Raw genomic sequence first — 25,441 nt, 5'->3', positions numbered from 1 at the left:
GAGTGAGAGCTTTATGCAAGTTTGTCTCTATGCATGTTTTTTCAACACTCCACACTGGAGGCACATTCCCATACAGTCATCACAGTTGAGTAATGGCTGGTGGCTTCTGCGGTTTTCCTCTGACAAATGTCTTTCTTCATTAGACTCAAATAGATTCCCTCCCTTGCGTGTGTCCCATACCCGTGGCTCCCTGGGGGGAAAAGGTTACAAAATACTATTTTTCTTTATTCTTATTTTGACCGTAAATCCCGTGCTGTGCGCTACTGTAGTTATCTGTGCCTCATCTCCCTTTACTGCACTGCAGAACAAATCCTCAAGCTGCGAGCACAGAGACAAATGGAGTGAACACTGGCACACAAGAGTGTGGATAGGATCAGCCTTGTGTAAACAAACCAAACAGGTAGATAGGCACCAAGCAACAAGTAACATGCATTTCTTTGAATTGGAGAGACTTGAGATAATCTACTCAGATGTGTCCTTTACTACTTTTGCACCAGACCAGAATCTTAACTTTTTTAAACATACACTATCTGCAGGATTCTTGATCTTAATGCGTTTTAACATGACACTTCAACCAACTTAGCAATACTGTATGTTCCACATGATATGAAATAAATGAGTTATTACTCCAAAACTTTTCCATGTCTCAACCTGAATATAACTTCGCACAAAACAGCAATATCAAGCGTATAGCAGTGATATGTGTGATGTCGGGAGTGATGGGTAGATTGTGGAACGACAGAGATGAAGACACAGTAGTAGTGGTGGAGGCATCAGGTCTGACACAGTCTGACAATCAGCAGCCTTGCTGTCTCCGTTCTCCTTTTTATTTCTTTCCATCTCTCTGCAATATCTTTTCTTCTCTGTCTGAGCAACGTCTGCCTCCTCCTGTCTTTATCTTTCTCTCACATTTGCTTTCACTTAACACAGACGCACTTCTGTTGTGTGGAGTTTGACACCTAAAGCTATCTGCCATGATTCATTCATATTTTTTTGTAATATAAGTCGGTTTTAAATGCCTAATTTTTCAAGGTTTTTTTTGAAGGAGCCTGGCTGATATCTGAAAACAACACTGACCTGTTCTTTCAATGATAAATATGAGGACTCAAAGTAGACACAATTATGTTAGTTAACGGAAAAATGACCAGAAATAAGACGCTCTGATGCAACATGTGCGCTTTCAAAATATGTATCATGCAATATGATTTAAATTCCCACTGCTATAGTCTCCTTGCAAGTGCAGGCACCCTCTGAAAAGTTCAACAGGACTTGTTAATGTCAGCCCTACTTTTGTCACTCATCCATCCACAAACGATAATACTCTCTTTCTTTTATGAGAGGAAAGTAGTCCCATTTGTCAGCACCGTCGCCACTGTGTTTTCTCATTTGTGCGTGAGTGATGTGGCTCAGTGAGTTAACGGCAACCTAATTCCTGCCGTTCATTCACTGGCAGTTCACTCTCACTCGGATGTCGGAGACTCGCTAAAAGGCGGTGATTTAGTGCTCATATATTGCTCTAAGTGGAAACTCGCAGAGGGAAGGAAGGGCTTTCCCTGCTCCTATGATGAGTGATAAATGATAGTCGCAGGGCCTCCAAGCCGCCGCCGTTGCCCCACTGTAATAACTGTTGTATTATGTTGAGACATGTGACAAAATCCTTCCACTGCTGCTTCTCAGTCTGCTGTCTTTTTTTAATTCTTTCTGGGTGTTTTTTTTTTTTTTCCCCTATTGCCAGTAACAGTGTAGCCACTGTGTGTGAATATGCTCCTAATCTGTGCAACTGAAGCCTTTCTTTTCAACTTTGTCTCCTTTTCTGGTCGACACATTAACTTGATGGATTATTAGAAAATAGTGGTGACCACATACTGGCAATTTCAGGCCAATTTAGGCCACCTTAAATTTACATCAATTTCAGCCAGTCAGAGAGTTAATTCTGAAGTGTACTTAAAGAAACAGCTCACTTTGGTAAAACATGTGTAATCTATCTGGAATGTACATTATGTCCAGCATGAAAACTCAAGCACTTGCTCATTATATAGTTTTTCGTTTGATTTGCAAATAAATGGTTAAATTGATACGCATGAATGACTACATTTTATTTCATGTACATTTTAATTCACACTATGAGACATGATACTTATGAAGATAAATTCTTTATTTATTTATTTATTTATTTATTTATTTATTTATTTAATTAATTAATTAAACTTTTATTTAACCAGGTAGAACCCTTTGAGATCAAAATCTCTTTTCCAAGGGTGACCTGGCAGTACACGACATAGTAAATGTTTAAGGTTACAAACAAAAATATAACAGTGAAAAAGTTTGCTCGACAGTTTCCCCCAGACTGCTAATGGATACACCTTAAAGCAGAGGTCTTAAACTTGCAATACGTGGGCCACATTTGACTCTTCTTTTGGGTTGGACACAAACTCATGCACAGTTTAACACCTCAGGAAGCTGGGCAGGGTTTTTAAAAAAAATATACATTTGAAGTCTCTTTTTTGAAGATCTTCCATTTAGTCACAGAGTAGGGAGCGTATTTATAGTTTTATTGTCATGACAGATGGTTCAAATCCCAGCTGGGACAGGTTTCAAAGCATTCTCTAATCTCTGAATATTTTTAGTATGGGTAAGCAGGTGGGAAATTATCGTCTAACCTCTGCCGGTCCATAGATATTACTTGGAAGTTTTTATTTTCCCCATCTGTTATAAAAAACTGTTGTTAAAAACCAATGTCTGCTGGAGGAAATCACTGAGGGGCTTGAACATGTTTGGGCTCCCAATTTAATCTAGATCTTAAATTATTATTTCTGTTTGACTCAGTGAATTCCTTTTGGTTGTTAAAAAGTTTAACTAAAATGTTTTTTTGTTTTTTTTAACACATTTCTGTTCACTCTATCATCACTCTATGATGGATATATCACTAACCGATTACTACGTCTGATCACATCTGGATTTGTCCTCTTTCTTGTCAACAAGCATGGTTGGCATCCGGCTCGTGCGAGTGCCAACGGAGGAACACAACGTTCAAAGGAACATATACTTCCGTCTTGGATATCAAACGTTTGGCAGTCGCGCTTTGAGTAACCTAATGAGCAAATGGCAGCACAAGAATAAAAACTGACCCAGTGGATAATATTGCTAATCTCTCTCTCTCTCTCTAAAATTAACGCAAACAAAAGTTCTTTGAGCTCCTTGACAGGGACAGATGGACTTTATTTATATTGATGCATTATTAACATTATGATCCCTTCAAAAAAGACTAATTCAAGAACTATACATTTAGAATTTGAATTATATGCATAATTTCTTTATTCAAATGGTTGTCGGGTTCAGATTCTGGGATGTTTTTGAGCCATATTATACAAAAAAGGGTGCTTATAGAGTCACATCTCTTTAAATAGTCCACATGGTGTTCTGTTACCTTCGCACTCTATATGTTGTGCACAGAGTCATAAAGTTACATTTCAAGCAGTATTCATAGGATTAAAACACTAATAAAATTGTGGTTTAATTTTTCATAGCTGCAGGTTCTGACCAAATAAGCACAAAAGTTGTGTATGTTTTCCCCCTCAATGTGTATTTAAATAAATTACAGCAAAATCAGTCTTCATCCAATCCTTTTTCTGTCTATTTGAACAATAACTGCTGTGCAAAACATGTGATTCACCTTTATTGTCTAAGTTTTGCAGTTTAACTAAACTGCAAAACTTAGACTGTAAGAATTTTGTAAAGTGAAAATGTTTCTTTTAGTAAAAGGTTCTGTGTAAGTGCACTCAAAGCTTTAGGGACATGCCTTTGCGTTTTTTTTGTTTTTGTTTTTTTGGTACTGCAGGGCTCCGTTAGCTTCACTGTGCCCTGTTTTCACTATTTCCCTGCAGCTAATGTTGTGTCACCTGAAACGTATGTGAATTAGCCTGTGGCGGAGATTGCCTTGTGGTAGTGATTCATCACCTGTTTGGCAGAGGTGACTGCATGAGCGAGCGAGTGAGTGGTTACTGCTATGACGTGCGGAGCAAGCGTCTGGTGCGCGGGGTTAATTGAGGGCGATTAAGGTGATTAATAGCTTTGTTTGAAGTAAAAACACAAGACAGACTAGCTTGTGTTACAGCGCAAATATTTGGGGGAAAAATTCCACCAGTGGCAAGAGTGCAGCAACGCTGGCAAAGGTGGCAGTCAGGTGTGTGTGTGTGTGTGTGTGTGTGTGTGTTGCACCAGTAATATTTTGACACTCAGGCTTGATGGCAGTCGGAAAAAAAGACGTAGTGTGTTTTGCATGTGTCAGTTCGGTGATGTGGCTCTAAAGGCGGAAATGGAAACACACTTGTGTAGTAATCGTGGAGAGAGAGAGAGAGAGTTAGTCATGCTCACATATCTATGCACAGTAGTATCATGCACAAAAAACTCTTTGCAACTTTTGTGGAAACCATCTACTTGTGGTTCAACCTGCGCCACCCTGAAAAGCAATTCCACTCAAGTGGGTTGGGAAGTTGGCAAACAGCAAACTGAATTCACCTTTTTATACCCAAATTTGAGCCAGCTCACTGGGCTAGAAAAGAGAAGTAAATAACTATAGTTTGACATCTTAATCTTAAGAAATGGTTAGGGTTCCCTATTAAGTAACCCTATTAGAAATAATAATGTGTTTTACTATTTTTTTCAGTTTTTATTCAATAATAGCATTAGAAAATATAATTTTGGTTAAAGAGCTTCTACATACTGGTGTATTAACCATTACAGAAACATAAAAATTGATTTTTATAATTACCAATGCTGTTAATTTAGGGCTTTGGGTGGTGGTCCAACACATGTTAAGCACCATACAGCATCCAAGTTAAAATCATCTTGTATAAATAGAGTTGCATAAGTGTTATGGAATCATTTTTAGCAAGTATGGGATGACTTTCAAGAAAAGAATGACCTACATTTCCCTCAACATCTTTCACTGTACACACATTTTTTTATTTTATATATATGTATTATTTATCTTGAGCATCATTAAACCTAAATTCATGATTCATAGCATCATATAAGTTAAAGCTGGCCTGTTCACTGGAGCAGAGTGAAATACAAATTGGATTGTCTCACACCTCGGCTGAATGCAGTCAAGTATAAGGAACAATCTCAGCCTGCTTCTCCACCAGCGACATGTAACTCAATGTAACGCACACCTACTACTCATTCGCTTCATGTCGCTGGTACAGAATAGTACAGAACAGTTATAATGGTCAGTGAACTGCATTGTGTGTGTGAGTGTGCGTGTGTGTAAAGTAAAAGTCAGTGCAGGGACATGGTTATCACCCAAGTGTCTCAAAATCTTTCAGTATTCAGGTCCTCTAGCATCTATTCAACTTTCTTCTATCACAGTGGTTCTCAAACTTTCTTATACTAAGTACCACCTGAGAAAATATTGAACTCTCGAAGTAACACAATTATCAGCAGGGTTAACGTAAGCCGTTATATGCTGGCTTTTGATCGTTGTCTCGTGAATTTGGCCGGCAAAAGATATTGTCGAAGGCCAAACTTCCAGGTAGAACTATTAAAAGTTCAGAAACCTATGAGATATGTTAACAAGAGAACCCAACTATAAAATAATCTCTTTATTTTATCTCATAGAGAGTTTCCCGTGTCATCATGTGGTCATGTGACCGTTGTAGACAGATGAATTTGTAGCGAGATGCGGTGCCACTGATGACAGCTCTGCGTGGGTATTGAGGGTTGAATTTCCAAACTGCTTATTTAACTGTCAAAAGGGATTTTGAGGAAATCTACCCTGACTGGGGCAAAGCTGGGGAAGATCGCCACCATAATTCCCATGTCCTGTATTATTAATTTTTTGTAATTTGTTTCATTTTCTACGCACTCCGGTCAAACAATAACGGATACAACAGTATTTCTGATTTTCCTCCAAGTACCACCAGAGGAAGCTCGCGTACACAGTTTGAGAATTGCATGTTTCCATCATATCACTTAATGTTGGTGAATCACAGCTGAAGAAACTGGTTTATATGAATCTGTTTTCCTCACTAAGATCTCTCCAAGAATTTGTAAAAATGATTCATATTCAGCTCGGTGGGAACAAAGTGGATGTGTCAGGGTAGTTTCTCAAAAAACTTAACTGGCAACATGAATTCAGAGAAGTGTGACAGAGTTGAAGAAGACAGACAGACAGACACAGTGACAGGCTTTGTCTCATGTCGCACCCACACCACCACCACCCGTCAAAACACCAACCTGAAATAGACACTTTGTTTCCGATAAATGGATTTAACACACGCACCGGTGAAACTGCAGACGTATAATAACATCTTTTAACTGACACTATTTATACTGTAAAGGTTATTACATGTAACTGTATGTCATCCCTCATCCCCCCTCTGTGTTTTTAGGATCTTAGACTTGGCACATAGTCATGGGGTGGGTGGGGGTTGGGGGGGGGTTGTCTGTATGCATAATCTCTCTTTACTAAAAGGAAAATTAGAAAGCTTTATAACATGTTGCTTATCTTGGCAGGTTGTATTAACAGTTCTGGGCTATAGTGAACTATAGGGTTCCCTCTATCGCGCCACTTCAACTTGGCCACACTTAACCTTGAACGGCATGTGACACCCTCCAAGCCTATTATGCCAGCTCTGTTATTGTTGAAGGTGTTGAATTTGACAACAAAACATGGTTTTATGTGTCGTTAAACTCCACCGTCCTCCCTTTTTAGGCCTCAGACATAATCAATCACGTCTAAAAGGGTGCCAATATGTTGGCATACTGTACGGGGGGGGGGTATATGCAGACCAGGACATGAATAATATCAGGGTGGGTCAGATTACCAGGAGTCAGAATGTGGTTGAGGGGATTATTTGAGTTTGGTTTTTTCAGAATCTTCTATAGAATAAAATCTTAACCAAGCTGGGTAAATATGACTTTAATGGTCAGGCAATCTGAACTGTTTTTGCACCGATGTTATTGTTGCCACCCTTGGTCTATAGAGTTGCTGAACCTTTCCCCGTCATGACACTGGTTTTAGCTACAGTATGAGAGGAGCGAGTAACACTGTTGTACAAATGTGTGAAGCTTATTCAAAAGATGTGTGGAGCCGATCACAGCTCACAGCTTTTTAACATCGCCAAAGAAAGTGCTGACATTTATTACCTGTATTACAATGTTTTTATATGCTCAATGATCATATCTGACGAAAGAGATAACTGGACTGTTCCCCTCGTCCCGTGGCACTAATGGCTTCCACATCTGCAGCGATTCCACAATGAGCGACTAAATGAGAAGCGGAGGTTCAAACAAGTCCAACAAGTGTACAACAGATGGTAAAAGCTTAGGAGATGACAAGATCAACACAAATTCACATAAAAAAAATGCTGATACGCTGAAGTTTTGTTTCAACATTCAACAGAAGGACAGATTGTTTCGATTAAGTACAGCAAAAGACGAAATTCAATAACCTCTGCTCTGATGTTGCTGTTACACAAGGCTGATGCAGTCGTTTCAACATCTCATCAGTAATGGTTTCTGGGGGGAAGCACAGCGAGTGAGAAAGAGGTGAGAGAAAGTGCCGTCTTGTGGTCTGTTTTGGTTTCTAATATTGCAGAGGTAGTTCTTCTCGCGGCCAAGCAGCACCATGTGACGGTAACTGGATCGCAACACAGCTGCGGCCGTGGACACCATCGGTCGTCCCCAAGGCTGCCTGGAACAGCGACAGGGCAGCTCTGCACACATGCAGGCATACGAATACTACACACACACACACACACAGAGACAACGTCAAACGCTTGTACACACTCTGGTGTGGAAAAAACCTAAATCGTACAGGATGGGGGTAAGTGGGGAGGTGCGAGAGAGAACTCTATCCTGCCTGTTTCAAAGATGTTTTTAAAGCTGTGAAATTTCTAGTCCTGCCACGGCAGGCTCGGTTACACACAGAGCTGTCTTTTAAAGCGTGAGCTGGTGTTTGTTCCTCTGTTAAATGAAGGGTAGCAGTGGTCAGACAGGAACCCAACTACAGTCAATTAGGAATGTCTCTGTCAGAGGGCAGACCAGACACTTGTTCTTTATTAAAGCCACGTTGTTTCTGTTAAATCTGATGGCCATTGCTGCATGGAAACAAGTGTGACAGATTGTGTGCAGTGCGTCAAACTATCTGCATATGTTGGACTGAGGTCAAACTTGAGACTGAAACGATGATGGATGTTTGAAATTAAAATTAGTTTGGAACATAACATATTTGAACTTAGAAAATAAACAGTTTGACTGTCAAAACTTCTGTGTCATTTCACAAATATATCATAACATCCTCACTGACTTTGCACAGTAAGTGAAACAGACACGTACACATTTCAGTTTTGTTTCATTTTATTTTTAATTTGGGTGATTTATGTATTTATCCCGATGAGACCCAAATGGTTTTGTTGTGCTGTAAGTGACATTTATGCTGCTTAAGGAATCTTTAAAACAGAAATTACCAACGACAAAACTCATCTGATAACTTAAGATGCAAAGTATCTAAAATCCAAAAGATGTATTGTTAACATGTGGCTTAAAACTTGATAAAATGTAATTTTAGCAAAGTTTGTGGAAGACGGCACATGCACAAAATAAATATAATGCCATTTACAGGCAACTTAATGTTACCAAATTAACAGTTAAAACCAATTTGAACAATGTACCACGCATATTGATATGCAAATGTTGCATATTATCGCTGCTAAGTTAACTTCAACACTAATTGATTATATTTATTTCAAATATAATGAAGCTATTTTGTTGATTTACGGAGCAAGACACAAAAATATATGAACATATGAAGAAAATGTTTAACACACTTGTTTTCGACCTAAATATCTCAGCTACAGCATGTGTTTTAATATGCTTTTATTATTAAAACAGTTTACTGTTATTCCAGACACAACACATTTATTTATGGTCTTTCCGTTAACCTTGGCCACTTTTGTTAGTTTCCTAACCAGGGACAGGTCTTGATATTAACCCTCTGATGCTAAAATTAAATGCACAACTTTGTTCCTTCAAAAATGATTATGTATAACTATAATTTGCCGGGAAGAAAATGATTCTAAACATACTTTGTGTTGTACTTTTTGTCAGTACTTTACAGCCTAGAATCCACCCATTCTGTGCAGACATTAGTATTTAATGGGTTGTGTTTCATCTATTGATCTGGTCTTGTTTGTCTGTCCGTCCCTCACATGAGATGTTTCAGGAGGTGCTGCTCTGACACTATAGCAGCAGCAGCCATAAATCTTCACGTCTTCCTGACTTGAAAATCATACTCCGATTTGATCACTGTGTGTTTAGATTTATTGCATCTTTCAGATATCACTGTCGCATTTGGAGTAAACTCGATGAATGATCCTTGGCACTGTTTTTGAGTGTCTAAATAAATTACACCACTGGCTGGATGGGGTCAGTATGATTAAAGGCTGGCTCTTCAAAAAGAAGTCAAGGCACACTTTTTTTTTTTATTGCTCGGCTACAGCTGTGTCTCTGTCATTCTTTATATACGGTCCAGGATGACATCACAACTGAGACAACACACACACACACATACATTTGCTAGGTTTGCACAGCTATTCTTCTTAGGACACTGCACTGATTGACTTAATAAAAAGGTCATTCCTAAACCTAACTTAAATTTAACCACAATTCAAAGCTTAGCCCTAAACTTAACAGACGTGAAGGTATCAGAAATTAGGACCATGTTTTTGGTCTCCATGAGGACTCCTGGTCCTGACAAGGTCAGTGTTTATGACAGAAAATGGTCCTAAAGAGGCAACAAGTACAAGTCCTCACGCACACGTAGAGCAGCCGTAGTGTACTGTAAACTTACACCAGTATCTCTGAACCAGTCTTGGTCACCAAACACCAAAGAGAGCATGCAGGACAGGGTGGGACAGGAGAGAATCCAAAGTGCGTGGCGACTTGGCAGACACATCAAATGCTCTGCCCTGAACCCTGATACGCAATGTTGCAGATGCTTGGTGAAATAAATAGCGGCAATACTCTCTAGAGTGCAAGCGATAACACCCATCAACAAATACATATTAAATAAAAGAAAAACTGTAGGAAATGTAGGCTTAACGTGGTTTTTGCCTCACCTTTAACTAACAGGATTTACAGATAATACTTTATAATTAATGTTGTGCAAGGGATTTATCACAAAATGAACACTGACCAAGTCAGTGTGCTTGGGTAAGAAACGCACAAAGGATTTGTCCTTGAGAAAATGTGATGTTATGCTGTATTTCATTGATAACGTGTTGGTAAAAGTGCTTTGTTTGCATTCTGATTAAATCTACTTCCTAATTTTGAAGACAACAATAAAATGATGAACTCAGTCAGTCCAACCTCTAAACAGCTGAAATAAAATAGTGTGAACAGTCCATTCATCTCTGTCAAATGAGCTTGTTTTTGTCCGTTTTATTGTCCTTATTGTACGTTTCGCCTTCGCTCACGTCAGACGAGACTTCAGTTTTCTGAGCTGACGAACCAGACGATCATTAAAAAATAATTTCGGCCCTGGCATGTTGTTTTTCTGTCGGTGTGCGCACGTCAGCCTGGAGAGTTCTTTTCACCCCATAATAACACCATTAAATTCAGATAGCAGCTCTCTTGGATGTGCCAACCAAGTGTCACAAGACATACACGTACAGTCCACTCTCACTCTGTAATGAAGAGAGCTGGCAGGAGGATCAAAGGCTTTCCACTGAACCCTGATACTAAATGTTCCTGATGATGCGTCCAAGGGGAGAAATAACCCGTCATACCAGAGCAGCAGAGAGGTCTGGACTCTTAAGACGGGTCTTCAAGTGTGGTCGGAGTCCTTTTTGAAAAACTCCCTTGAATGAGAATTTGCCTTCCCTACATGTCTGCTTTTGCACACAGCTTTGTGTCAACACTGAAACACTGGCAAAGGAAATGAAGGCAAATGGGAAAACAAAGATCTTTTTTTTTATATATATATTTCTATACTATACAGCGGTAGTACGGCTTCATGCTAGGCCGGGAACACAGCTGTGGTGCATGTGTGACAACTGTAACACTGTAAAACTGTTTGCTGTCGGTGGATGAAGGGAAAAGAGGAAGGTGGAGGTGAACACAAAGACTTCTGAGATGGGCTACGGCGCTTCCTCATGTCTCTCCCACCCACGAGTTCTTCCTCCAGCCTTTTGCTTTTATCCCACCTTTCCAGTCACTGCTGCAGTAAAAAGATCAGAGTTACTGGGGAATGCCAAAGCAAAGCTTTTCCACCTTGAACGGACTGAAATCAATCTGGCTGAAATGGAAATGAGGCAAATCAGAGGGTGGGGGGGCGACAAAAGGCAGACGGTGGGGAAGGAGATGGGGTGTTGCTGTTACAAATCCAAAAACATGTTTCAACCTGTTGAATCTGCTTTGTCAGCAGCACACGGCAGTGGTTCCAAAGACGCCCCTCGTGTTCTCTCTCTCTGTCTCTCTCTCTGTCTCTCTCTCTCTCACTTGGCCCAGCAAAGTTAATAAACTGGTAATTGTAGCTCAAATCGAAGCTTTCAGAAGAACGCGGGGGCTAAGAGCTGATCGGTCTGGCTCTGGCACACTCCCTAACAAGAATGGCAGAATGTGAGTGGCACGTCAGAGCAGGATTACTATGTATTAAGCTGCCACACACCTCATCTATATAGACCCCCCAGAATTAACTGGATAAATGAGCTTTTTCCCTTTGCTTTGCTGCGGGGAAATGGATTTACATCCTCTGTGTTATTCTTCACACAGGTCATTATCACCCCTTTGGGATTGATGATTATCTTTTTGTCATAATGGTGAAAAAATGGCCATTTTTCTTTGCAGGGATATTAACATTGTAACAACACAGATTTGTGTGCAACAAAACAAAAATGGCACATCATTCGTTTCTCTTTTTTTTTTTTCCCCTCCCCACATATCCTCATCTGCCTCTGTGGCAGTCCCGCCCCCCCGTCTTCTGTGGGAATAAGGACAGGGAGGAAAGCAGTCTGATATGCTGGTAGATACACGCAAACAGACACAGGGGAGTGCGTTATCAACAGCGCGTTGACGCCACAAGGTCGAGAGTTGTCAAAAGTATCTGACCTCCATCTTTGCGAGATAAGAGAACAGAACACAAAAGCAGAGAAATAAGAAGAAGAAGAAGAAAAAAAAAGTGGATATCGATCAAATTCGAGTTCAAACAAACTCAGCCAGGATGCATAACCATGCATAAAGAACAATGTTGCCTAGACAACACTGGCAGCCTCCCATTCAGCCTTTGGTGATCATTTCCAGTTCCCTGTTTGATGAAATGATACTGTATAAAATATTAAACAGTATGCCATGTGATCAGAGGGCTTTAGACTGTGTTCTGACGAAATGGACTACATTTGGAGAACAATGGAAACGACAATAAATAATGAATTCATAGAAGTATCTGAGTTGGATGGTTTATTTTCTACCCCTCGCTGTGCTATTGCAGACCCATTATGGAAAGTTTTTTTTTCTTCTTTAACTATCTCATCCGCAAAGAACCTGCTTCACCTAATGTTAGTTTTCTGGTGAGACGTCTGAGCAGCACCTGGTTTGTTTTGACAATTGAAATCCCCGAGATCAACCAGCCACACCTACACTCGGACCCAAAATCAGAGTATGAAGTAAGAAATGGGCTAGAGTTAAAACACCACTTGACTCTTTTGTCTTTGTTTTATGGATGTATTTGTTCTGCAGAACAAGACGTAAAGAGACACATTTTTATTTTACCACACAGCTGACAAATGAGTCCACGTGAGTTTATATAATGTATATTTGTGCAGATTATGCTCAATGGAGGCAAGTAATGGTAAACCTTTCATTGGTATATCTTTAATGATAGTTAAAATGTAGTAGAATACATTTTTCTTTGGAAAAAAAAGAAGAGTAAGGAACATTTTTTATATATATATTTCACCTCTTGATATATATATATCGCCACTTTATTGCAGCATCCTCTTTACATCCAGTACAACCTCTAGTACAGCCAGCCATTTTTATATTTATACCCTCTTCATCACTGCTTGGTCCACACATAAACAAAGTGCTCTACATCACTTTCCATTTGCCTGTCAGGCCCTGAGCAGGGCCTCCACAGAGAAAGGTAATGGCCTCACAGTGGGAGTCCGGTTGGAGCTACCATGAGGGCTCTTGACAGAGTCGGCGTGAGGACCTGCCGGGGCGGCAGGAGTGTTTGTGCTCCAGCCCTTCGCTGTCAGAGGTCTGGAATGAGTCCTGCTGGGCTCACTGACGTCTGGTCCGCCCAGGATACTCTGATCTGATCTAAAAACAGACTGTGTGATGTCTGAAGAGCCATTTGAGTCCATTATTTCTGGTGGTCGTTCTGAGGGCAATTTGACGGGTTTGCCGTGATTTTTGAGTCCTTGCTCTGATGGCAGATGCATCGGCTCCTGCTGGTCTTTGTTCTCACACATTTTCCAACCCTTCAGCACCTCCTCATCGCCCCTGGCCTGCTCTGACCTGAAAAAGTCACGATTGTCACCTTCTGCAGACGATCTGCTCTTCAGGTGGAAGAAGTGACAGAACTGGAAGTCACACTCGTACAGCGGAGGCTTGTATTTATACACGTAGCCGGATGCTCCTGCAGCAGCGGGGTCCTTGTTGAGCGTGCAGCAGTGGAGGCTGGGGGAGATGGGCAGCGGCGGAGGGTGCAGCACGGGGATGAGGACCGAGGCGGGGAAGGGAAAGTCGCTCTGCAGCTCCCGCTGTCTCAGCTCTCGCTCCAGCATCACGTTCTCCAGCTCCTTGTCTGCGAAGGCTCGCCGCTTTCTCATCCGGGCACTGATGGACGGGCACGCCACGTGTGTTTGATTGTGCTGTGCCTGCTTAGACCAGCAGGGGGCGTCTTCCTCCAGAGGCACCGCTGGTCTCATTCCTGAACATGGAAGCACAGTCACATGCTGCTGTTGTACATTCATTTATGTATTAACTATGAAGTCATTTGGGGGCAATTAAGTGATGTGTTCATGTTTGAGGACGTTGCTGTTTATTATTTTAATTACGCGGTAAGTTTGCCGCATCGCTTTCGCTTAACTGAGGGTCCGAGTAGGGAGGACACGGCTTCGAGCTTTGATTTGACTGCAAGCCAGTGGGTATTAATACACACTATTTATTAGAGTAATGGCTTGTTGTTGTTAAATAGTGGAGCCACACAGTGAACAGGTTGGTTTAGATAAATTAAGTGAGTGTAATGACAGTCGAAAAAGCACAGGCAGTGTCAGGCAAAGAAGGCTCTGTTAGTGCAGGTGTACAATAACAGCACTGTACTGTATGTGGCATATAATGTTGAAAATATACATGTACATTATTTTCAGAGTTGCTGTGGAGAATAATATCCTCTCTCTACAAGTATCTTGTACATGTATCTTTAAAATGATACTTTAATTTAATGAGTCGGCATGCTACTAATGATATAAGGTTGTGATCTTTCAGGAATTCAAAGGTAAAGTATTCAAAATAATAAAGAAAAAAAGCAGATGTTGACTTTAAGGGCTTTTATCTCGTCGACGGAGATAATAAAAAAGGAAACTCATTTCTGAATCAGTCTTGGGGAACAGGGTTAAAGTTAATGAGAAAGAAGACATTAATTAAACTTTACCCTGCAGAATGTTCTTCGCCAGGATGCTTGGCTCGGTTACTCTGCTGTAACGCTGATACGCTGTCCGCCGCAGCGGAGCAGCACACTTGACCCCCTTCTTACCCTGAAAGAAACACAGGAACAGGAATTAGACGTGTGGACATAATTATGTTATACCGATACCATCACCCAGGGGCAATTAAAGGGATTGAATACATTATGTAAGAGCAAAGTAAAGGTCTTTGTGATATTAATTTAAATTGCAATTATTTCAGCTGGACTGCAGTGCTATCTGTTCATTTATCATCGACTCATCCTTGTCTCGTTAAGAAAAGAAAAGTGAACGACATCTCTTCCTTTTTCTTGCATCTGTGCATTGGTTCTTTTGTTTGTTTGTAAAGCTTCACATGCCATGGTGCTCCTCTCGCTCCTCTGAGCTCCTGCTTCATCCACAGATTTGTCTGATCCTCAGATTAGCTGCTCCTGCTGTACCTCGGGCGAGGCTGAGTGGAGAGGACAACTGTGTGCTTGCTGTGTCAGAATCAAACCTTTGGAAACGTTAAAATGACCCACATGTTTTCTAGGGCTTGTGGGACTCTTATTTTTCACTCTTTAGCCTCACTGTTTCGCTTGTTTTTGCCTATAGGTTAGGTTTGGCGAGCTGTCAATTATCTCATATTTCTTCTAGCTGTTACCATTATTTACTTTCTCCCTTCATGTCATTTTACAGCACTTTGATAACTTCTGCTCTTTCATATGTGCTTCATAAATAAACTTGAGAAAGTCAGTGATGTATATTCGACTGTTTGACCAGTGAGTGAATATTTAAGCAGCTATAAATGTAAGTCATTGTGTACAGAGGTATATAAATACCTCAATAAGCCAAATTGTCAAGAATCATGAGAAATATTATTCTTAAATGTTCTTTGGTCATGCATAACATTACTAAGAAGAGCTCTAGTTGTCTTGCAAGTTACTAAGTTCTCTCTGATCACAAGATCTTAATTAAAGAAGAACAATCTCACTCAAGAAATCTCAAAAAAAAACCTGGAAGCCCTTTATAATTATTAAAATATTAAACTTTGACTTGATGACATTCTAAGCCTTATGCTTGGAGCTGTTAAAGCAAAGATATAACATCAAAATTCCCTCATTCTGTCACACGCATCAAAAGATTGAACATTTTAACAGCTGCTTGTGTGAAATCCATGCAGTGACAAATAATAAAACACACAATTGCACGATTATGATCTCATGAAGTCACTTACAGTAATTTACAAAAATACTCCCATAGTGTGACCCACATTATTATTTGATCTATTTTCTCTGAACATTGTCCTCGTGCTCCTCCAGCACTGACCTGGCCTCGCGCTCCCCTCACCTCTGCAGCTTGTTGCCGCCTCAGCGCGACCTGCGCTGCCATGACGCGCTGCCGCTCCACCACCAGCAGGCAGCAGGCGCAGCGACAGTCCCTCCACCTGCAGAAGCGTTTGTGGCCTTTCAAACACGACACGACGCCGTGGTTCCGACAGCGCGCACATTTGGGGCTGCGGGTCATCTTGCGCGCTTTGTGCTGCTGCTGCTGCTGCTGTTCTCCCGCCACAGGGGACAGGGCCACGCCACCCTGTCCTCCGTCCCCGGGTCCGAATCCGTCAGTGCATGTCACGTTAAGAGCATCTTCAGATGTGGCTCGGGGTTCCTGCTGCAGGCCTCCTTCCAGCTGACAGGACATCTATAACTAAAAAAAAAACCCCGTTAATGCAGTGTGCAACGTGAGCTGAATATTCAGCAGCGGAGGTTTAAATCAAAAGGCAACAAATTAAATTTCAATCTGTGCAGTAAGATAATAAAATTGGTTATCTTTAAAATATTCTTATTAGGGAAAAAAGACAACAGTGGAGTAGTTTTACGCACGCATTCTTGTAATTTTAAATTCTAAACCTCCGTCAAATTACAAAGACTGTACCTTCAGAAACTTAAGCAACCACTGAGGTGCTGCCCTGGTCCAAGTTTGTCTCTGTCTCTGTTGCTGCTGCTGCTGCATGTCAGTGTTTTTTTTCACGGTGGAAACTTTGTTGCGTACCGCCAGAAGTTTGAAATGTTAAGCCTCCCTCAGCTGCTCCCTGACGCAGTTTCCAAGAACAAGCGGCGCACAGCAGCAACACCGGGGCCACAATGCCGAGGTCCTGGCGCGGGACCCACGAGAAAAGATTTGGGGAAACCCGTTTAAAGCAACAGTAGCCACCCCCTCCTCCAAACGCGTGTACCTGCCCTGTCCTGCCCATCTTACATCATGTTCTCATCTTGCCAGAACTTGCCAGAAAAATATCGTTGTGGCTAAATTTTATAAAATCAACACATGACACTTAATGACTAATAATATAATGAATTATGACTATTAGTATAAAGTTAATATGGGAGCAGCCTAGTCATACTTATGTTCTACGTGACCGGGGTTGAACATAATGTGTGCAGTGTTGTAATATGACAAAGTACAAATACTTCTTTACTGTACTTAAGTACAAAATTCATGTATCTGTACTTTTCTTATTTATATTTCTAGCAAGTTTTACTCCACTGCATTTCCTCTAACTATCTTTGTTACTCATACTCAGAAGAAGAAGAGTTGGTGGTGGTCTGTATTTATGTAGAGGCTAGATTTACGCAATAGTTTTGCCATTCAACATGGGGTTAAGTGTCTTGCTCAAGGACACATATAGACGAGCAGAGCCAGCAATTGAACCTACAGTCTTCCAGCTGAAAGACAACTCGCCCTACCACTGAGACATCATGGCTCAATCCTACCTGTTCACATTTTCTTTTAATACTTTTACTTTTAAAACTTAAGTACATTTTATATCAGAAAATCTACAGTACATGTCATATACTTAAAGACTCTAGTAAGATACTTTTACTCAAGTATTCATTTTAGGTTACTTTATACAAGACTGAATGGGAGCTGTACCCTGTGTTTTAGTGGCATAATATGGACTAATTACCCACCTGTGCCTAGAAAGCGAGCGATTCTGAGAGGAAATGAGGGTTACAGATTCACATTATCCAAGAGTCATCTTCACACTCATATTTATTCATATACTGTTAAATAATTCAACGATCCAACATTTATCCTAAAGCCTCTGTAATGTTGCCAATTCTGAGGCTGAAAATTCCAACTTAGTGAAAGTTGCCCGGTGTGTTTGTCCTGGTTAATGAACTAATCACCTGGTTAAAAATCAATATAGAAGATATTATTTGTATTATTATTATTCAATGGAGGCTGCTTGGTTCTTGGTCTGTCCATTCTGTTGGATGCAGGACACAAAGAATGTTGATGTTCTTGTGCTCACTGTCACAGGGTATAAAAAAAGACCCTTCACTGCAGAGTAGTATCATGTATGTGCCATAGACTCAACTCATGATGGTATGAAAAGTGTGCTCCCTACTGGTAACATTCTGTCATTACAGCCAGGGTGGATTTGACTTTTTTCCTTTTTTTTTGTTAAAGCTTTTCACCTGATGCAACCCAACCATCACCAAGCAGCCAGAAGAATCCTCTCCTCTCCTCCACAGGAACCCTTTGGGATTTCTATAACCAAACAACTTACTCAGGAGCTCCTAGCTCATTAAAACCAATTATCACAGTTTGCACTCCTTGCTCCGGGCAAACGGAGGCAAACTCATTATGTGCAGAGTAAAATCAGCTCAAATTATAGATGGGTTTCTTTTTTTTGCACATGTGCTAAATCCAGTATTTTTAGGCGTGGGAATGTTATATGAATCAAAATATATATATATATATATATATATATGTGTTATGTGTCATACATAAGTCATGTACAAGCAGCATCTTATATTCCAGTGCTCAGGTGCCAAAAGCCCAGTCACCTTTGATGTTGATCTCAGACTTAGCCACAGTAGGTTTCAGGGAGATGAAAGGGTTAAAAGATCAAATATTAAATACATAGGTATAAGAACTCTATCTACCTGCATCTGAAACCTAATCCTCAAAGTGATCCAATCAATTGTAATCTACAGCTGTGCCCCAGTTTAGCGATGCAGGTATATATGTATATATGTGTATATATGTATATATATATATATATATATATATATATATATATATATATATATACACTAAAAAAGAAAGATATATGAATTAAGTGATATGAAGCTATCAGTTTCCAGGTCCCTTTGAAACACATTTAAGAATGTTTGCAACTTTCCCACGGTGTTAAGTCCCTGGAACTGATTTGATATTTAGATATAAACATGGAATATATTATACAACAGCATTTGTTTTTAGACAGCTGCTGTATTCTGTTATTGTTGAACTGCATTCATGTACGAAATAGGGTCAATTAATTAGATTTAATGACTCTAAACTGACTGTTGATGTGAGTGTGAGTAGACGGTTGTTTGTTGGACTGTGTAGTACTTTATGATACTTCAGCCTTGGTTTGAGGTTTTGTGCTGCACTTATTGGAATCATATTTTGTAGGTTTTTTGGTGCCTTTTGGTGACTCAGCTTCCTGTTTTGTTCTGTATCTGTGCTTGTGTCCCGGTACTTTATTGATTGATTGATTTATTTGACCTTTACTTAACCAGGAAAGTCAGTTGAGAACCAAGGACGGAAAACAGGGCATACAAACGACAAGAAGAGAAATGTGAACATTCATAACAGCCACGTGTTGAATAAAACTGGTTAAAAGCAGGTGTGACAGTCGCTTCCCGGTGTGTGTGTGTGTGTGTGTCTGGTTTGTGCGGCACCAGTGTTGTATTAGTCGCACCTGTTTCTCGTTACCTGCTCCACTCACCTGTCGCTCCCCGCCTCGCCTGCGTGTCTGCGCGTCCCCTCAGCCCTCGTGTTCGCTCATGTATTTGACCTTCATTGTGAGAGTGTTTTTGTACACTTGTGCCGTGTGCGACTGCTTCTTTGTGTTCCAAATCGACTTTGTTTTTTTTCACCCTTCTTTTGCCCTAACCCTCCCCACGAGTGGCGTCCTGCACTTAAATCCACTTTTGCACTATTACCATGTCCATGGCAAACGGGTAAATACCCCCTTATTAATTCCATCAGCTCTGCTGCTGCCTGCGGTCGAGTGTACTGCTCAAAGCCCCTTGACTCTCAGACAAATTGACTGTCATCCACAGTGACATGGAGCTCCTGCATTCCCGTCACACACCCTCCTCTTTCCTGTGCTCTTTGCTCCGTCCTTTCTTGTACTGAGAGTTGTGCCCATCCACTTCACCTTTTTTGTAGCAAAGATGGGGTTTGACAGACTCCTCGGCTCGCACCAGTTTGCCGGCGAGCGTGTCTCCCTCGATGTTCCTCTCAAACTAAACAGAAAAGGCACGGCGACCTGCAAGTCACGCTCAAGGACGAGAGGGTTGCTCCCGTGTTGGGTGATGCGCTGAGGTTGACTGAAGGTAAAACTGGAGTTAAGAGATGGGGTGAGTTTTCAAACTCAATCCAGCTAAATGTCAGTTCAAAGAGAGAAACGAAAGCACACTGGGCTGTGTGTCACGTTGCCTTTTTACATGAAGGTTTTCCGCTGCTTTATCCACTGCCTTCCAAAGAGCACGCAACACCTTGGCTTAGTTATCAGTGTCAGGCAGGGGCCGTTAATTTGACAGTTTCTGCAAGGGAGGTTTAACCTGCACTTTTGAGGCCGGGTTTTGTCGAGTCAGTTGAGATGGAGGAGAAAACACCTGCTTCAATAAACACACTGCCAACCTTATCACGTTAGACTCAATCAGAGTCTCTTTGGGACTGTTTCATATGCTGTGCACGGCATTAAAGGTTGAAACAGTCGGAGTAAGCCCTGGAGTCTGCTGATACTGAAATTCACATAGTTTGCTTTATTACAATACGTTTTCTTTAAAATACATATATATATATATATATATATATATATATATATATATACATATATATGTGTATATATATATATATATTTATATATATGTATATACATATACATATATATATATATATATATATATATATATATGTATACCAACAGTAAACTTTGGCAACAGATGAATAGAATATATACTAATCCTTGCCTGAGACGTTATTCTCTGAGAGAGCTGCATGGCCTCTCTGCCAAGATGAGAAGAGTGTTTTCTTATTCTCTCACAGACGTCAAGGAGGAGCATCTTTGTGATTGCTATAGGACCCTGATGCATCATTGAGGCCTTTACTCAAATTAAAACTGTCCTATGTTGTTTGCTGATAAACCATAGTGTTATGATCACTATAATGAAGAATAGCCCTGGTGTTAGCACACTTTTCCTTATTTTGTTCTTCTTGTCCCCTCTTTAAATGTCTATTCTCCTCTCTTCTATGTTTTGTCATCTCATATTTATGAAATCATCATCAATGAGAGTGAGTGAATGTTTGTTTGTCTCTATGTGGCCCTGCGATGGACTGGCGAAACTGTCCAGGGATGTACCCCGCCTATCGCCCTATGTCCGCTGACCCCCCGTGGAGGATAAAGCGGTTGAAGATGGATGGAAAAGAAAAACATCAACACCTGTTGCATCGATTTAATGCGACATTCTGACCAGTAAAATCACCAGACCAGCATCCTCACACTTACCTGTGAACATCTCAAGGTTACCAGCAGAGTTAGTCCACAGCTGGGGAAATGACAGCGGAGAGATTAGAGCTTTACCTGAGGTGCACACACTGTCCCTGACTTATCCGTTCATGGTATGAAAACAGTCGGTTGCAATCAGATGGTGCGAAGGAAAATCTATCAGATAGTGATGGTTTAAAAGGTCTTGCGGTGCAGATTTTTAATAAAGCTGCCGGATCTAAAATAGATACTGTATCATAATTACTAAGAGTTTCTAAGAGAGATGCTCCCTGCTCCGATGAGGTGTCAGGACTTCTGTATCTGTGTGAAATCGTTCTTCTATTGTTGGATTACTTTCGTCTCGTCTTATGAGGCAAAGAATGTGGACTGCACACATTTTAGGGAATGAAATCCAGGCAAGCTAAGCTGCTTCACAGCATTGTCTCCGTACTGTTGCTGCTGCCCACACACACACACCTTTTTCTGGCATATTTGTCACCATCACACCTCAAATCCCAATCAATACTTTGGAGGCTTCAGCCATGCATTCTTCCCCGGCTGGCAGAGAGAGCTGGTGACGTTCTTTCACTCTTGAATTGGAGCTGAATGATGAAACAACCCAACTCTGCCAAATGTTCCAGGGGTTTGCACAAGAACCTAGAGCCATGACAGGAGTCTTTTAATGTTGAATTTCATCATCTGTCCTGTTTAATTCAACATTGAGAGACCAATTTAAATGTTGGTGATTCAAAGAACCTCAACCAGAGCCAGGTCTGTCAGCAATCCAGTGCCAGTGGATGATAATGGGGCTTTTCCACTACACTACAGCACAGTTATTTTGCTTTTCCATTGGCGATAGCACCTGGTACTTTTTTAGTACCTGCTCTGGCGAGGTTCCAAGCGAGCCGAGCCTGATACTATGCGTGAAGTTGTCAGGCTGCCGTCACTGGAGCAAGACATCCGACACAAGAATCAAACTGAACAATGCCGACCTGTAGATCCGTTAAAATGACTTAGAAATCCTGAAAACTTGAGTTAATCTTCAACATTTTCGAAAAAGTTCACAGTTAGAGCAGAAAAATGACTCTCGATCTGAAGCTTTTTTCATGATTAAAACAAGATTCAAGATTGTTTTTTTAAATGTGAATATTTTCTGGTTTCTTTGCTCCTTGTAAACAAAGAATTCATTAAAAACTGAATCACTTTGGTTTGTGGACAAAACGAGACATTCAAAGACATCATCATTTCCAGGTTTTGACAAACAGTGATCAACATATTTTTTAATGTTTTCCGACATCTTATTTTCATCTTACTTTTACTCACAGTAATTGAGTTCTCTAGTTTCTCTTTCAGAACACGTTGATACGTTTTGTTGTCACAGTTACGGTTATATCACCACCTGTTGAATTGACATGCTTTTGTTTTTATGTGGACAGAATATTACAAAAAAAAGGGAGGAAAACCTCAGTTTAAAAAAACAGCAACCATACATTTAGACTATAGGCCTTACTGTTTTGTTCAGTGTCATTCCATTATTTGTATTTTCTTATGCTACAGCTGTTATAGCGTATAAAACAACCAGAGTAGCAGAGGGTATGATTCAAAAGCCATAGTGCGTGTTGCTTTCATGCATTTATTTGGATGTTTTCGGACAGACAGAAGTGTGTTGTTGTGCTGTAGGAATCCAGGGAAGCAAACAAACAAGGTATTCTCGGCTCAGGACATTTACAATTCTGTGGCAGCTGCTAGTAGCTCTATTAGGTCACCCGGCTGTCATATTTGATGTTGTCACTGTATTGCTCTGCTGCAGTTGTTAAAAAAGAAAAAAGAAAAAACATAGTTTGGAATGAAGTGAGTGAAATGTGACAAGTTTGTCATGATCTGACATAATGATGACAAATGAGGCTTTTCAATATCACCTAGTGTAAAAGAAGTTGTCTTGGAGAAAACATAAATGTTTTGAACGTCAACAGATGAGCATATCTTTTTCTTTTTTGCTGCTGTCATTAGTTTTGACCTCTGCATGCGCACACACACACACACCAGACACCCACTCTATGCAATGAACACATTTGAACTCTTCTTTTAAGGTGACTTTCCTAAAATAAATAAACCACCCTGTGGAACAAGAATGATCAAGGGACTTATATAAGCATATCACACAAACTCACAGACCGCGATCAATGCTTTGTCTAACGCGTCTGGTTCCAGGCCGAATCAATGCAAGACAGGTGATCCCTGACCCAGTCACAGCAGGGTTCCTCTCTCTCTTCTGAATGAATTTAACCTCCATTTGCAGCCACGTCTCGCCATGATCCTGACATCTGCACAGTGAGCGGCTCTAACGCCCTGAAAAGCTTTGTGTCTCGGTGTGTGTGACTATTGATTTGGTCTGTTTCAGGCTCAGGTTAATGAGAACTCTTCAATAATGCAGACACAGCAGCTCCGTGTACATTTACAGTAGAGCAGCATGCTTGCCTTCCTCATTGGACATCGCCGTCTCACTTTTTGTTTTTCTTTTCTTCCTCGTTCGTTTTCTCCAGTGGGCACCATCTGAGCCCGCATTGGGGAAAATTGTGTAGGGCCCCCCCACCTTACTTCCAATCTCACCACCTCTCATCCATTGTTTTCCTGACTGGTGTGAGATTCAAACGCACCCTTTATTCCCACAGATGAGATACCGGTGCTGCAATAACAGCAGAACAAAAGCTTCCCAATTTATCCGTGCCGTATGCCCACTGTATCAGATTCACTCCATTTTCATACGTTTATTGTCTCTTTTGTCTTTCAGCTTATCTCAGGCTTTTACTGTGAAGGTGCGCTTTCATAAATGGTGAGTAATATTCCCTCTGACAAAGAGCAAAGCACTCACTATTGTGTAATTACGCCAGTACAATAAGCCTCCAGATGGATAAGCTCTGTATAAAAACATTTCTTCCTAAATCATAGTGTCTGTGACTTACAAACAAATCCATTAAAATAAGTTTTAATTAATAAATAACAAGTGCTCCATCTCTGCATGTTTTCCCCCACAAGAGATAAGTATTCCAAACATTCAAATGATTTAAATTACGGAAGAGTATTAGGGCCACATGTAAAACCATTTTTTGAAAGAAAGTAAAAAAAAATCAGTATGAATTCTGAGATTAAAGTAAGAATTCTAAGAAAAAGTCAGAATTCTGAGATTAAAGTAAGAAAGTCGGAATTCTGAGATCAGAATCCCGAGATTAATGTCAGAATGCAGAGATTAAAGTCAAAATTCTAAGAAAAGGTCAGAACTGAGAAAAAAAATCTTTAGTCAGAATTCAGTTTTATTTCTATTTTTTTCAAAAAGAAAATGAACATTGCCCTAATTCTCTTCCGTACTTAAATATATTTATAACATGGTCTAATAAGAAAAAAGTATAAGTCTAAATGTGGCATTGTCTTCAGCATGTGTGTGTGTGTGTGTGTGTGTGTGTGCGTGTGTGTGTGTGTGTTATGAGTCATTCACTCTTCAGGAACTCACTCACTCACAGTGGATTTGCCGAGGTCACAGGCAGATTCAGCAGAGGCCTCTCTGTCAGATGATCTGCAATGCAAATCATGTTGTTATTATTATGACAAAATGTGACATTATTCTTGGATGCTTTTTTGTCACCAGGGAGCTGCATTAAATTGCCTCTAATTGTCATCCCTTCATTCTGATGGGATGCAAAAGCTACACAAACACTCACATTTTTATAGTTAATCACCACTCTTTTTTAAAAAAAAAAAAAAAAAAGGTAAAAACGTGGTCCTAAACATCAAAGTCATTCTTCGACAGAAAGCCTTGAAATATATCTTTTTGGAAAGTTCCTGCTGATACTAATGAGAACATAGCTGACATTTAGATTTAAATGGCTTTTGACAGGCAGCAGACAGAACACCGGTTGTACTGCAGTACGAGAGAGTCTGTGCAAATGAGTAGGTGCTAATTGTGATTTTTTTTTTTACATTCTCGCGTTTGATCATGATGTGCACTGAAGACAGGCAGAGGTTGGGTATTATCTCTACAAAGTTATGCTACTCTTAGCATCTGCCCTCGCTTCCACATGGAAAAGTCAGTGTTGTCTGCTTCTCTGCTGACAGCCGAGGTGAATGTATGGAGAACAGTGACTGTGGCTACATTATAGACACTCTCACGCTTCACCGTTTCTTCCATTAAATCTACTCATGAATCAAATTAGCTTTCTTACGTCAC

At 40.5% G+C, this 25,441-nt stretch overlaps 1 protein-coding gene across 2 annotated transcripts; it reads right to left on the bottom strand.

Moving 5' to 3' along the window:
* Window positions 1-12,747: 12,747 nt before the first annotated feature.
* dmrt2b (doublesex and mab-3 related transcription factor 2b) lies at window positions 12,748-16,848 on the bottom strand. Of its 2 annotated transcripts, none has more exons than XM_058637587.1 (4): window positions 16,605-16,848; window positions 15,999-16,376; window positions 14,660-14,762; window positions 12,748-13,936 (listed from the first exon to the last, which is right to left on the bottom strand). In XM_058637587.1, exons 2-4 carry the CDS (start codon window positions 16,368-16,370, stop codon window positions 13,113-13,115), a joined length of 1,299 nt encoding a protein of 432 aa, XP_058493570.1. In that variant the 5' UTR covers window positions 16,371-16,376; window positions 16,605-16,848; the 3' UTR covers window positions 12,748-13,112. The 2 variants fall into 2 exon arrangements, with proteins under 2 accessions (XP_058493570.1, XP_058493571.1); XM_058637588.1 differs by having other exon boundaries at window positions 16,020-16,376.
* Between the last annotated feature and the right edge of the window lie 8,593 nt (window positions 16,849-25,441).

The sequence above is a fragment of the Solea solea genome, chromosome 9 (genome assembly GCF_958295425.1).
Source record: "Solea solea chromosome 9, fSolSol10.1, whole genome shotgun sequence".
Taxonomy (NCBI): Eukaryota; Metazoa; Chordata; class Actinopteri; order Pleuronectiformes; family Soleidae; genus Solea; species Solea solea.
Note: the sequence above shows the minus strand (reverse complement) of the source record. Positions and strands in the feature narration are given on the sequence as shown.